This window comes from Brachionichthys hirsutus, chromosome 7 (assembly GCF_040956055.1).
Source record: "Brachionichthys hirsutus isolate HB-005 chromosome 7, CSIRO-AGI_Bhir_v1, whole genome shotgun sequence".
NCBI classification, from domain to species: domain Eukaryota; kingdom Metazoa; phylum Chordata; class Actinopteri; order Lophiiformes; family Brachionichthyidae; genus Brachionichthys; species Brachionichthys hirsutus.
The window spans coordinates 10,235,803-10,251,868 of record NC_090903.1 but is presented as its reverse complement, the minus strand read 5'-3'; the positions used below and the strand labels follow the sequence as shown (position 1 = coordinate 10,251,868).

The following is a 16,066-nucleotide window of genomic DNA, read 5'->3' as shown; positions in this document are numbered from 1 at the left end:
AATGAGAGTGGAAGAGAAGAAGAGGAGGACAAGCACAACCTCCGAGCTCTCTTCTGCATTACTCTTTATCATCTTTCATGTCTTGGCCCTTTCAGAGAGACTAAACTCTAAAAGGCTCCAATCACTGCGGGACATATTATTTTCTGCTTCCTTGAACACTCTATATCATAGCCGGTCAGGCGCAGCTAGAAGCTTTGGTTTATCTATTGGTTGTGATCATCACGATAAATATCCGGTTTCCTCTGTCCAGCCTTTGTGGAAAGGGAAACAACATTAATTGAAGGAAAACTCACTCATTTTTCTCCAGCGACAGGATCAGTTGTTCGCCTTCCGCATGTATCAGCAGCTGGAGTGATGCGGGGTAACTCTGGGGAAAAACGAAAAGGAGTGTTGATGTGGTGCCTGGATCTCACCTATAATTCCTTTGAATCAGCATTTGTGACACTTTGGCTGTATGCAAGGCAAGATGTGACAAAGCACAATAGTATTAGAGGACCAGGAAGAAGTTTTCAATCCACTGTCTCTCTTTGAAGTTATAATTATTATTTTTTTGCGTAAGCATTTAAAACATTCAAAGATAACTTCTCTATATATTAGTTTTGACTGTTAGCAGCATAGTCTGCCTCCTGCGCTGGCTTTAGTTTGCCTCCATACTGATAAGAGCGTCGCTGTTTATTGTTGCAAATGGAATGTCCTTCTTTTCCGGTGCCACAGATTTGTGACAGCAAGAACCCGGGAAATGAGATTTCAGATTTTATTTTGAGATTTAATCCTAAATCACGTACCTTTGAAATTATCTGAAACTTCTTGGAGACAAGCGTGTAGCTGAGGACACACATTTTTTGGGGGGAGAAACTCGATTTGGTCTGATATGAACAGAAAATAACCTCTATAATGGGCAAAGAAACCACCAAAGACAGTAAAACATGTATAAAAAAATAAGCAAATTGACATTTAGGGTCCCTACAAAGAATTTGGGAAATGTAACTGAAGTGTTTCCATTAGTTTCTGAGGACATGTGGATAAATTCCCATTAGATGCGGACTGACAGAGAAGGACAATCCTATATGCCCCCTTACCAGAAACACACACACACACACACACAAAATACATTTCTCTGTGAGGAATAGACATAGAATTATTTATCAAGAGTGGATAACTAAGATGTACTGTGATATTTATCAGGTCTGCTGCTGACCGCTAACCCTAACCCTAACGGGAAATTGTGGTGGGAGATGACGAATATCAAACATTTTCTTTCCCAGCTGTATTTATAGCAATTACTTGTTTTTCCCTTACCTGTGACCAGAGTCTCGAATGAGTCTAGAGAGAGTGATTTAACAACCTACAAGACTGTGACTTGATTATTCTTTTTATATTTATGCACTTAAGACTTGGAAGAAAAAAAAAAAAACCCTCTTGAAATGCTGGCAAGTTTCAGGAAGAATTGCACAGCATGCATCGCCAATGAGGCAAACTCCCATCCAGCAAAGAAAAGAAGAGTCAAGAATCAATACAGGAGTTTCTGTGGAAGAAAGATCACGCAAGCGTTGGAAAAGGAAGGGAATCCTAATCAGATCTGAGGATCCTCAGCTGAGGTTGTGGAAGCAAGGCTATTGGCATTAGCATTAGTAGGCCTTGTGAGTATTTACCCCAGCCCTCAGGTGGTGGAGAGTTCTACGCCGGCTGCCGCTCAGCAGCAAAGGGATGGTGGTCCCATAGCGTCGTGGTTTGGAGGCTTCTCCTCGCTGAGCAGACTCATCTGGACTTCTTCCTGTACAAAAGGGAAAAAAAAGACCACAGTTTGAAACGCTTCAACATTGACATTTAATGTCAGCTCTTCAATCATCACTTTACATTTTGGCAAACTGGAATGCACAAACAAAAAGGGTCAGAGTGACCTATAGGCCAACGATGCTTTGCAATAATTCAAGAACATCAGACAGAAAGAAACGTGGAACAAAAACAAGGAAGCCCGAGTGCAGTTCTGCAGCCCCCCCCATAGGGCCTCTGCAACAGAACCACAAAAGGCACAGACAGCATCAATAATAGATGTTCCCATACAGTTTATAAGGAACTCAGTCTTCCACAGACACAAATGGAGTTTGGGGGGGAATAAAATGGCAGCAGAGCAGAAAGTGCTACCGAGGTTTGGTTAGTTGGTGCTTCCTCCTTCTTTCTGCCGTCTCTCTTAAACATATGATTTCCACACCGTCGAAATCCAATTACATTGATGAGCTCATTCATTCATTCATCTTCCGAGCAGCTTTGTCCGTTACCGGGTCGTGCTGGAGCTTATCCCAACACTCGATGTGCGAGAGGTGGGGTACACCCCGGACAAGTCGCCAGTTCATCGCAGGGCCACACACAGGCAGACACACACACACACACACCTATGGACAATTTAGTGTAACCAACTGGCCTAATGTGCATGTTTCTGGTGGTGGGGGGGGAAGCCGGAGAACGTGGAGAGAACTCACACAGACACGGGGAGAACATGCAAACTCCTCACAGATATACACACAAAATAAAAGCTTACAAATCCTAGTTGCTACTGCATCCGTCTCTGAGCTCTGCTCCTTTTTCTCCAGGATAACAGCCACTGTGTTCCTGCAGCTCAACAGAGCAGGAGCTCAATGAATGCTACAAACAGCGAGGAGCTGGGGGAGACAAAGCGGCTGAGGTTTTACAGCCCTGGTACCGCCAAAGGAAATGTGTCACCCTGGTTCACCAAGACCCACTTAAAGCTTGTATTTGTCTATGCATGTGTGCATATCGCGTTACCAGAGCACAACAAGCTTTACATTTTCTTTGATGCTGAAATTCAGCCTCGGCTCCTGCATCTCTCACAACTTAAAAAAGTATTTTACGCCGGTTGCCACCGCGCTCGGAAAGTGACCCACGATGTCCGTTTACCCACGGATTGAGCATAATAAGCTAACAAGAACATAAAAAAGGACCTACATTTTATGGGGTATTTGAACACGTGCTGTGATGGTAGTTTGTCGGCTTTAGTGGTGCATGAAAACCACGTTGGACAGATGGAGCAGCATGACCAGACCACAGAAAGGAGTTGCATAAAAAAAAAAGAGCTATAAAAGGAGGTCAAGCAGGAGTCTTGTTAATTAAAGACGTTGACACTTCCACTCGCGTGTTAATTAAATACTCATTCAGAGTACATGCGTGCCTTTTTCTCAAAGGCATTCACGGTGTTCGCGCAGGAAGTGATGGAAGTAGCTGTGCCAAGAATGAAAAGCAGAACTTGAGAGAGAGGGGGAGAAATTCAATTTCTACTTTGGCTCTATTTTGCACACTTTGCGGTGTGAGGAGTGCGTGCTTGTTAGACTGCTGGTGCAGGGGTCGCTTCCATTTCTGAGGTTTGACACTTTGTTTGAAGCACGCTGACACCTTAAATTTGGGAGTCTTGCACACACACACAGACATTAATATGTGCGTGATGAAAGTGTCTGCAAGAGAGATCAGTGCTGAATGTAAGCTTTTTTTTTTGAGTTCTCAGTAGAGGACATATGAAGATTAAAGTTTAGAAGCAACGTCCTTCCTTGCTTGCCCCCGAAAAAAGAAGGCATTCCCCTTCCAACAGGAAAACAAACGTGACATTCACGATTGCTCTCATGGGCTTTATCCTCTTTGGGAACCTTTGAAATTCAAACTGAATCTGGGTTAATCCCATATGTTTTCTGGAGAGTATTTGGAATGCTAAACCGACCACAGTGTTGGACACACACGTCTAAAAAAGCCTGTTGGGCAAAAACATCTTTCCCGCGCTCTCTCTTTAAATAATCTCAAGTACCAGATCTCTGTTGAAACTGACACCATTTTAATAATCTAAGGATTTCTGGCTTTTGTTTTTTTGGACACCCCAGGCATGAGTGTGTTACTAATTAAACAGTGGGAGGTGAATTTAAACAGGGGCAGCACTGGCGCTTGACAGCCAACAATACAAACAACATGAGCCTCAGTCACACGGTTATTTTTGGCGTAGTGGTTAGCGCTGTCGTCCCACAGCAAGAGGGACTCCTCCTATCTGTGCACAGTTTGTATGTTCTCCCCGAGTCTGCGTGGGTTTTCTCAGAGTTCTCCGGTTTCCTTCCACCGCCAAAAACTATTGCAATTTAGGTGAACTGACTCTTCTAAATTGTCTGTAGTGTGTGAGTGTGTGTGTGTGTGCGCGTGTGCGTGTGTGGTTGTTTGTCTCTGTGTGGCCCGCATCTGCTCCATCAGCAACGTTAACGTGAAGTCCCTCTGAGACGTGCAAGAGATGTAGCAATATGAGGAAGGTCGAGACAGAAGGATGAAGGATTTCTGTTCATGCACAGGTGAGGTGCATGAACAGGTGTGTGAGTCGGATCAGTCTAATCCGATTAGCCTAAAATAACATCTGCAACTTTATACATGATGCTGTACTGTGCATTTCATGACAAAAGAATGACACCATAAAACGTATTACAAAGGTGAAAAGATGAGTATTTCAACACTTAGAATTTTAATTTCTTCCTTTTTCGGCATTGTTTTTTTTTTTTTTTTTTGCCAAAACTTCAAACAGATACCAACCATGAACTGGAAGGCTGGGATGATTTATGTATTAATTTTCAATTCAGTAACATTTAACTTGGTTAGACTGGGCTTCATTTTGGGAGGAGATTTCTTGAAACCTTGCACAGCACTGAAGACGTGATGAAAATGTGAATGTTAGGAAAGAAAATGTCTTTTTCAACATTTTAGTAGACAAATTTGAATCATACAGCAGTGAACTCTTATTACAGTAAATCGATCTAAATGTGTTTTTGTGCTCAAGCTGCTTCATTCTCCAACAACAACAACAACAAAATCTTGAGAATTAAAATGTTATTTTCAGTCAAAGTGGAACAACGTGGTTCCATTTGTCCATTAGTGGAGCTTACTTGCATACATCCAATTACTGATTCTGTATAAAAACCACCACTGACCTAAATACAGGCAAAAGGATGCTTACACCTAAAATGTGCCCATGGAAATAAAGCGCTGCTACCAAAGAGAACGATGAACAGTGAAGCTGGTGACTATTGTTACGCAGCCGTTCCTGGAAGCAATAACAGCATCTGGTTGCTCCTGCAGCGTCAGTTAGACCTTTATGGCTCCAGCCAGTGAAGTAGAAAATAAATCAAAAGTCATCTTTACATATGTCCTTATCGTGAGTCTTGTCACAGCTTGAAACTCGCCGTTAAATTAAAGCCTGGGTTTCTTTTCATCAAACATTTTTCCTTTCAGCTCATCAAAGAGAACATTTTGCTAATAGGCTCCCGATGAATCTCCATAAACATAAAAAAAAAAAAAAAAAAAAAAAATAGGCTGCTGCGGACACATTTCATCTTCAATCTGTTACTGGAGTAATAAAAGACAAGCAACACTAGACAGCACTCTTTAAAGATGAGCTCGCTTAAAGAGTGTGCTACTCTCTCGCACATGGATTTGGGTTTTTATTTTTATGCAAGATGCAAGTAAAAGAGAAAGAGAAAGAGAGAAGACTCTTACAAGAGATAAAATAAGCCATTCAGTGAAACATGTGTTTCATTTTTTTTTTTTTTTTAATCTGTTGACAGTAAATGTGCAAATCTCTGCGTTTCTTCTTGAACTGCATAATGAACTGGTTGGCAGCGCTCCTGTTTTCCAGCACCAGGATTACATTACAGTGTAATGAACAGCACACTAGCCAGAGTTTGCAATTTTTCCGGACTTTGCAGTGTTCAAAGACAGAAATCTAAGAGCCTTCATCAACATTTTCAGTGAATTTATGCAGCGATGATGTTAGAAGGCAAAAATTAAGGAAAGGAGTCTTTGCAATAACCTTTGTCTGCCAGAATTTTTCTAGAGGTTGAAACAACATTTTTACTCTAAATACTGCATGTAATTCCAATTTGAATTTTTTTTTTTCATTCATTCATTTTCTTAAAGATAAGACGATCAATAACTGTATCGTCTTCACTGGTTTTATGCTGGAGCCTATCCCAGCTGACATCGGGCGGGAGGCTGGGAACACCCTGGACAAGTCACCAGTTCAGTGCAGGGCTACATAGAAAGGCAAATTCCTATTCAACACATTCACACCTACAGTCAATGTGGCAAGTTCACCTAAGTCCGTCATGGGGAGAACATGAAACCTCTAGACAGGAAAGGCCCCAGGTGCAATTGAAACAAGATCCCTTCTTGCTGTGAGTCAACAGCTACCCACTGCGCCACCATGCTGTCCAAAAATGTACCGACATGTGGAATCTGATGTAAGCCAGAGTTATTTTTATTGCATTAATATTAGAAAAGGCAATGAGACCATCAGAAAATAATTTTAATAACAAAACATGCAGGCATTTTAGGAGCTCAGCGGTGGTTTGATGCTATCATCAGGGGCCGGGGGATTGACCATCAGGTTTTGTTTGGGTACTTCAGTGATTATCGCTATTACATTTGTTCATTCAATGATCAGAGCTGATGCTCTGTAAAAGATTCTTGGCTGGCAGGCTAACCCTGAAGCACAAAGATACCATAATTTGGCAGCAGAAAAAAGCAAATCTAAAATGAATTTGAGGATTGCTCTTGGCTGAAATCGGGCCGGTGACTGTGGTTGATGGTCTTATGGATGCAAACCCCAAAATATTAACATATCACCCAATAATATATCAAACAAGAGTCATCTGAGGATGGCACGCTCCCCAGCATCACTCCTCTAACCTTTAAGCAGCCTGCAGCAGTGTTGGTTATCTTGACTATATGCTATGGAGAAGATTCCCAACTTTCAAACTCACACAAATGTCTAAAAATAGAAATGGTGTAAAACTCTATATATGAAAAGATAAAAATGTACATAATATTGTAAAATTATAATACAGAGTATATATATATATAAACGTGATCAAATGATGAAAGGGATGGGGTGGGTGGCTTGAGTGATGCAACAAGGGGGGTGGCAGGAAGACTTGGCTGTTTTCGCATTGATTAATTTCAACAATTCCTCCGGCTCCCAACTCCCTCGCCACTCACTTTCCCCTGTGATGACAATGTGGAGGAGTAAGCATTGAATTTGAGGAGTTGTTAATCCTATATTTAAGACTCCCCATAGCCGTTCCAAAATGAAAGGTCCATTATTTGCCTGATAGAGCAGTCTAGGATTAAGCCATGTCAGCCCATGATTAACTAACGGTAATAGGAGACCTCTCAGGGCGGTTTAGTGGGATTTCTTGCGTGTTCCATTCCCATCCTGCGGGAGCCGGAGTGGAAAAGCCAATCAGCATCTTGTCAGATCTGGAATCTCATCTTTAGGATTAACAGAAATGAATCAAACATGCTGAATAACATAGCAGTTGCGTGTCGGCTAGCGGGATGCAACCGTGCATGCCGATCACTGACCAATCAGCGATCAACATTGCAAATTGGGTCAAACATCGTGGCCATGTTTCCAACTTTCAGACTGAACACAATCCCACTGCCTTCATCACTTTCCCTGATGCCATGATAAATCAACATTTTGAACGATTGAACAAATTAAGTATAATTAATTCATGTCGTGATTTGACAGCAGCATAGTCGATCCCATGTGATGAACAGAACAAGCTCTTAGTTCCCAGGAAGCGTCTTTATATTCTTCTCTGCTTGCCTTCGCATGTCGCTTTGCAGTTGTTTACTTTGCACTTAAGATACATCCAAATACATGAAAGCCGTGGAAAAAACACAGCCATCATTAGAGCATGTGTCCGGGGGCATTTTTCGAGTCGTTCAGAGCTCTTTTTGGAGAAAAGTCAAAGAGGTATTTCATTCCATATAATCAGCAGCTTCTGCACTCCAATCTGGGCTCCTATCAAAAATAATTTTAGAGTAAATGGACCGACACAGACATGCAGTGACCTTTCTGCTGTGAAAGTATTGACGTGGAGCGATCTTTCAACCTCCCGTGAGCAACTGTATATTATACTGTTGCACCGGTCCGATGCTCTGCCCTTCTCTCTCTTATCTCAGGCGCTCCATCTCAGACAAAGAAGTAAACAACCAACCACTGTCATTTTTGTGTACGCCGGAATGCTCCCCATTTCTTCGGCTGCATCTCCAAGCTCATCATTCATTTGATATTTTTCAGATATCAATAAATGCATTGTGCTTCCGGCAAAAAGACCAATATCTGACTTTATTATACTCTCTAGTATGAAATGCCAACAGCCGTCTGCGCACAGACATACTCCATAAGCGCTGACACACTTTCCTGACACACCTCTCATCCTTCCTTTGTCTCAGCCTCCCTTTCTCGGTCGTAGCATCTGGGATTGCTCAAAGCATTATTCCGTATGCGCATGTTGGTTTCTGAGATAATGACACTGCAATAAGCATCGCTGATCTGATTTGTGTGTTATCTGTTATGGTGCCTTCCTAACGCATAAATCTCACCGATGGCTATAATGACCAGTGATGCCTAACGGAGCAAAGTGGTTCAAATGACGTCTGAAAGCCCCGTCTGGCTTTCTGGGGAGATTTGGCAGGAGAGTCCAAATTTTTCAAGTGGCTGTTCTGCTACTGGCGACCCTAGTATATGTATAAGAATAAAGTTATTGAGAGGTTTTCCTTATAAAATACCTGAAATATTATATAAACGCATATAATACCCAAGACATTACGATAGTATGATCATTTTCTCAATAAATTGAAATGATGGACATTTGAATCTGTGAGTATCTTTCAAACATTACAGGAATAAAATACTTGGCTTGACATGAATAGGGCTTATTATATAGTAAGTGTTTCAGATACTCATTGTGGCCCAAAAAAATAAAATAAAATGAAAAAATTGCCAGCCTAACCTCAAAATGTCAAGCAACAGCCACCAGAGAGTTTGAGTGACAAATCGAGATGAGGTTATTTCCTAAATGACTTCAGTCGAAAGCGGCCGTTTTAAGCTGGATGCCAGCCACGGTGCCGTCCCACTGCCTGCAGGATGGCTGTGAGCTGACAGGAAACTGTGCTGAAAGGTGGACCGTGCACCTGAAAGATCAGAGGAAATGTGCACGCATTTCTGTGTTCCAGCATTCTGACGACGGCTTTTGTTCTCCTTTCAGGCACTCCGTTCAGACGCCAAGGACATTCTAATCCGGCTCGTTCATTCTGCGAGATGCTGCCGTTTGACCACACATCCAATCCAGGTGATTTAGTCCTGCCTAATCCTGCCTAATTATTTATTGCATTTCCGCTGTTCAGAACAAAAGTTCAAACCACAGAAAGCCGGTTGATATGAGAGACAAGAGATGAACGAGACGAGCAGAAGAGAGATGTAAACAGCCTGCCTGATCCTCGTCCTCATGGAACTACAAGCAGACTGACAATTCAACAGGTCATCTTAAGACTTTACATTTGTCGATTCTTTCACGGACTATTTCACTATTTCTTATTTCTTTTTATGCCGGAAGTGTTTTAATGCGGCTTTTCGCAAAAGAAAGTGCATTTCTGACCATCATCCAGGGATGTCATCACTCAACTTCATTTTAAGAGTTCTTTCTGGTGAGAAAACAATAACAGTCGAGTTTCAGCCAATAGGAGACAGGCATGGGGGGGGGGGGATTTGAGTAACAATCTTTAACAATCTAAATGTGTTCCTCGTTATTATCTATTAACCCTCTTATTGAATTGTTGTTAAACATATACTTGGTATTACAATTCTCTCAATCTGACTCACTCAGCAACCGACACGTCGCTATCCAGGTAGCCGATTGTACCCCAGGGCCGCTGTCAGTGGGTTCTCATCCATGCACTGTATAGCTGCCAGATTTGGCAGATTTGTTGAGCGTGCACGTGCTGGCTGGTTTAGGAGCGCTCAGGCCACATTTAGGAAAAAGCTCCCATGGCATCAGCCCCGATTTGCAGACACACCAAACAACCACTTTACACTCAACGGCGTTCCAGACTCTGGTTTCACCCAAGCATTTCAATTTCCTTGCAGATGAGTAAAAGCTATTTTCATGAAAATTTGCATTAATCTATACTTTAATTTATCTTTACATATAATACTGCATATTGTTTGGGATTTTTGTTTAGCCTACCACACTAACTTCAGCCCCACTGCCTTATAATGTGGATACAAGCAGGCCTTTCTGGACCCTGCGGTTTACACCGACCACATCGTGATGAAGATCTCTGCTGAGGTGAAAGGAGGCGGTGGCAGACGCTACAGAGAGAAGCTGATGTCAGGATCCTGCCGACGTCTGCTGCCCTCACACCAGATTTACTCTGTCCAGTCAGTTAACCCCCAGAGAGATGAGCTCCTTGACCCCACATCTTAAAGTGATGCGGTAATAAACACCTCCTGCACTCCATCCTTTCCGTGTTTCTGTTTTACCACGGTCCGTGGGGTATTGGTAACGGCACCCACTCAGATGACATGTTTGTGATCACACAACATACAAAAAATAAATAAATCTCTGAATCCTCTGTCCCATGCAAACCCGGTGCTGTTCATTCAGCGCATTAAGTTGAGGATTTATAGTCACATCCTGGTTCGTGTTTACAATCTAAAAGGTGACGTTCAATCTTCCTGTTAACTGTCCACACTTCCCTTAATTGTTTCTTCAGGACAAAATGGGGACCCCCCCCCCCCAAAAAAAAAATAAAAAATAAAATCTATCTGAAGGTTTTGAACAGCAAGACAATGAAAACTGCGTAAAGGCACCAACATTAAAATCCACATCGGTATTATAAATGCTCCGCGAGAGATTTCTGGACTACAATGAATGGATCCAACAGCAGAGCAACTTTCATTGTTCAGCAAACCTTCTAGATGAGACAAGCGACTACAGTTTACGTTGCGCGCTCACCTTCGTGCGCGTTGTAACGCGCGCTGTCAGCGTTCTCCGGCACCAAACACAGGCAGCACGCCGGCAGCGCGAGGATCAGAAAGCCGAAGCCCCCTCGCCGCCTCCAGGCGCGCATGATGCCCGGGGCTCGCTGCGGTGAAGCCGGGGGAGAGGAGAGGCGCTCCGGTCGGCCCGCGCGCGTAATGACGCAGACGCTTGGGTTGGGACAGGATGGGGGTCAAGGCAGTTCACTGTGTTGTGTGTGTGTGTGTGTGTGTGTGTGTGTGGGGGGGGGGGCAGAGAGACAGGGACAGGGAGGGAAATGCCTCAGCACAAAGGGTCCATCGAGATGCGGCAAGGCTGTCAGTCAGTCACGCTGTCAAAAAAAAAACTTTTCGTTCCACGCGCGACACGCGTCCCCAAAATGCCGCTCCCTGTGTGGAAGTGACGCTCCTTCTGCATATAAGGCAAGCAGCGGCCGGACGCGCAGAATGATCGGACGGCGGAGAGAAGCGAGGCAGACTCGCCATCCCGTCTCGTACAAGGGCAGACACGCTTTGGCCATGTGCGCCTCAGACACCGCGCGGTCCTAAAGCCGGACAGCAAAGCTAAATGTAATGGATTGTTCCCCCCGTCAAAGCTCCAAAAAGGTCAATAATAAATCATGAATGTTTTAATAACCCCTCAAACAGACAAAGCAAATAGCTACAGAACCAGAACACTGCACGTTCCGATTTATTTTTGTTTGATCCCTTCATATTGACTTTTATTTTGTAGGTTTTTGTTAAAAAATGTCGTCATAATTTCGTTCTGCTTTTAGCCTGTCTGGTTGACATAAAACCACAGTAAAAATATATGTAACTCAATCAATGTCGATGAAATAAACCCAATGGGTTTAAAGAAAAATTACATCCAAATTAAAAAAAAGATAGATTCAGAGATACACTTTACCCTTAACAGCTTTATTAAGCTTTTTGAAACAGCAAGAGATTTCCATTGTCATATTAACTGCCATTGTGTTAAAAACAGGAGCCACTCTCAACAATAGGTTTATAGAGCATTCAGAAGAAAAGCTGAGGAGGACGGTTTGAGGATGCTGGTCGGTCAAATGAAAATGAATCGTTAATGTGGAGGAACAAGGTCATTCACAACGATTTTTAAAATCTGAAAGAAATACATAGTGCAGCGTTTGCTGAGCAACGTGATCTATTTGGCTGATTTCACTGTCGTTTTCTTGTCAAATTGACCGCAAATTAATTAAAAGCCAGTTTCAGTACACAGGATGACAACTAACCCAAGTAAAAGTGTGAAATGAACAAGTATTTCATCTTCTGTCTCCAATATTTATTGATTATAGAGATCAATAACTCACAAATGAGCAGTTTTCTAGAAATTTGATTCATTTTCTTTCATTTCAGTCCCCCTGGCTTGGTGTATTGTGTTTGATGTGTGGGTGTAACATTGAGAGCCTCCCTTAAGATATGCGCACACACATTCACACACAAAAAAACAACTTTATAAAATACACTTTAAGTGGCTACCTAATTTAACCTTGGTGCTGCTTGAGAAGTAATGACAGGAAATGGAAACATGTATGGGTTTTATTCCATTTATTTATGCCAGCGGGGTCAAAAGGTAACATTTCGGAAAGTGTTCAAAGTTCCTGCTTGAGGTTTCTTTTACAAAAGACAATTTCTCTGCTGTATTTGTCATAAGGTTTACAACGTTAATAAAAACAACAGCATGGTAATAAAATGAAAGCATATCATGATTTATATTTCACAATATAAATGTGAACAAAAGCAGCAATCATAACATAGTTATTGTTTCCCATTGTTTAATTCTGTTACATTAAAGTCTTTTTTTTTTGCCTCGATTTATCTTGAAAATGTCAAACCCCAAAGAGCAAACATGGCAGATGTTAATAGGGAGTACTTTTTATATCAATGTGCCACTAACAATCCTAGAACACAGAGCTACTGCTGGAGAGACACGTCATTGGGTCATATGTCCTCATACGACTGCCAGTGAACGGACTAATAACGAAACACTTATAGTTAAATACACACAATTAACTCATGGAAGCTCCGTTAATGTTCTCCAGATATAACGGCACTGTCCTCGTGGTACTTCAGTCAGCCAAGGCCACTGCGTGTCCACATCACGTGGAGATAGCAATGTGACATGCAGACACATGATGAGAGAGAGAGAGAGAGAGAGAGAGAGAGAGAGCGAGAGAGCCTGACTGACTCCCCTTGTATGCAACGGCCTGTCAGTCTGTGCTCATCATCTGAAACCAGCTTCGCCTCCCGTGAGGCTTGCTCTTTAAAATCACTGCTCGTGGCTAACAATAGCGTTTGCTGCGGTCGTTACGCATAATGTATGCCGTTCCCACAGTTGTCCCATCATTTTCTTGCTGGAGATGAATGAAAATAGCAGACTTAAATCCAACCTTGAACATTTTGTTTGGGATTCAAAACGCAATAAATATATTTATCCCAGAGAAACTGGTTTAAGGGTTCGATCACACACACCAGCATGAGAGGGCGTGTTTCTAAGACCTATGGAAGACACATTCTTCCCTTATTCGCACCGCATCCCAGAAGGCTTTTCCTGCTATATGTCGGCCGCGGTTCCATGTAGCTTTCAGAACCATCCTCTCTTCTTGCCATGTCATCTCTGGGTTTCAGCTGTGTGACAAAGGCCCCTTTCACAGCTGCAGTGTGTCTCCTGAGTTTGATTAGCCTGGAATTCCAGTGTTGCAGATGGGAGGCTCCAGAGCCCCGGAGGCAGATGGGAAGCCAAGTGACAAAGCAGAGCACTCGCCATCCACCGCTTTATTAACACGTATGGTGCAATTCCACAGACAGAGTCAATGTGCTTTACTCAAAGCAAGTAAGCAATCAAGACTCAGTTTCCTTGAACATAACATTATTAGAAAACAGAATGTTCTCGGGATAAGTTCATTCCATTTTCAGATGCATCATAGCAAATGGGAATGCAGAGAAAGAATCAGGCCATTAAATTAGTGGTTGTTAAGTAGAGGTGGGGGGGGGGGGGGGGGGGGGGTCACAATTTAACGGACATCTTAATTTTAGCAGTCACCTTTTGTAATTAGAAGTTAGGTGAGTCTGAGTTGTGTTTGTGTGAGAACGTCCATGGAATACTAAAACAGCATTTTCTCAACCTGACTTTGCCGCAAAAAATGAAACGATCTAGACAGACAGACAGACAGACAGACTACAACTGTGTTTAAACACGTTTGATCTCACCCTAAGAACAGGAAAAGCTCATCGACAATATAAGCAAAGTCAGATATTTGTTTTCTGTTGCATGCTTTCGCAGGATGTAAACGATACAACATAATAATAACAGAAACCACACAGTAAAACGTTTATACAATAAAAAATTAAAAATACAGTAGAAGATTGAGTATAATACTATTTGTAAAAAAAATGACAGTCAATATAGCCCATTTATCTTTGTAGAATCTGGTCCAGAAGTCTCTGTAAGACAAGACAAGCAATCATTATCCCGATAAATTCAACCCACACCCACAACCCCCCCCCCCCCCCCCCCCCACACACACACACACACCTTTTTCTTTTCCACAAGAAATATAATATTACATAATATTTCTTACAGGTAGTAAAGACAACTTTCTGTACTTATTCACTAGATCAGAAACCTATGAATAACTGATTTACTTTGTTCTTATGAAATGTAAAAAAACAACAACTTTGGAGTTTCTAAAGTGAGAGTGAGTGGAAAGTTCACAATGAGAGAAGATAAAAGAATCTGTTAGATTAGTTCTAACTGTTATCAAGATTTTTTAGGGTTTCAAACTTTAAAAAGTCAAAATGTTACTGACAAATAGTAGATATTACATAAAATAAGATAAAGACGAATAAGGATGAAAATTAAATGGGCTTTTATCAGGACAATAGTCCAGTGGATCAGCCTTTAGCAGTCAAACAGGGACCTCTGCTGGACGGTGTTTCATCTCGTCCTCATTAAGGACACCTACAGTAGCTGCTGTAACAGCCCATGTAACTCAGTAATTTGCACATAAGCATTAGAAGACACATTTTTTTTTCAATTTACATCAATGAAAAGAATGAAGAACCAGGATAACTAGAATATGCATGTTTACTATAGTTCTAATGGCAGATGGTTTTACAACAAAATCTGCATTATGATGAAGATATCAGCATATGTTTTTATTAATCTTCCTCCACAAACATAAGAAGACCATAGTCAGTTTTTTTAGTTTAAATTGAAGTGCCTTATGGTGCCAAAACCACACAAATACCACAGAAACTTACATAAATAAGTCAATTAATTAATAGACCCTGCTTTGTTAAACAGGACTATGATAAAACTCTTTGTGTTTCTTTTTATGCTTCTTTTCTCGTAATCATTTTGAATTATTTGTATTAGCTATTATCATATTATACATTCCAAAGCTACCTTTTTAAAGACCTCTGCTCGCAACCGGTTGGTTTGTAGCACAGCCTTCTTTTTCTCCTCCTCCTTTTTCTTCGTCACCTCTGGCAGTTTGTTGTAAAGCCTACAGACAAAACGCAAGGTCAAATTCACCGAGGGCAGGAGATATGAAGTGTGAAGTTGGCTGACTATGCCGAGAGACGGACATAACAGAGACAAGGCATTATCGGGACGGACCACAGCCGGGTTCCACTGATAAATGGCTCTCTCGGCGACTTATTCTTCAGTCCCTTAACTACAGCCAATTTGTTAAGAGATGCTTTAAGTTAGATAGTGAAAAGAAAATACAACGGGGAGCATAATCTGATCAGGTGTGCCTTTCCAGATAAGACAGGGAAACGCAGTAAGAGATAAGACACGGAAGGGCAGCTCATATCTCCTGTTGAGACATATGGAGATTAAGCATCTCCTGCATGCAGCGTGTGGGTGCGTAAATGGTGCTCGTGTTGTCTACAAAACTGCATTCACGGCAGATGCAGCAAACAAGCGTGGCGGCATTGAGATGAGTGAATCTACCAAAGAGAGAAGAGTGGCATCATCTGAAGGACTCACCGCCGGGACCTCAGCTGCATCTCCTTGCCTGATATAAACCTCTCTCTGGGTTTGAAAAGGTTATCTAGGACACACACACACGAAATGCACGAGAATTAATATGCAAATAAATACGATACTGGTGTTGATGGTTGGTTCCGTATTAACACACAAACACAGGCACTGTCAGATGTCCAATTCTGTTGGTA

General features: G+C 42.0%; 1 protein-coding gene across 1 annotated transcript in view; it reads right to left on the bottom strand.

Annotated features, from left to right (window-relative positions):
• Window positions 1–10,956, bottom strand: part of adam12b (ADAM metallopeptidase domain 12b) — a 49,052-nt gene extending 38,096 nt beyond the window's left edge. The window contains 3 exon segments of the mRNA XM_068741095.1: window positions 294–367; window positions 1,653–1,774; window positions 10,842–10,956. Of these exon segments, the coding sequence (XP_068597196.1) occupies window positions 294–367; window positions 1,653–1,774; window positions 10,842–10,956 (311 nt within the window).
• Between the last annotated feature and the right edge of the window lie 5,110 nt (window positions 10,957–16,066).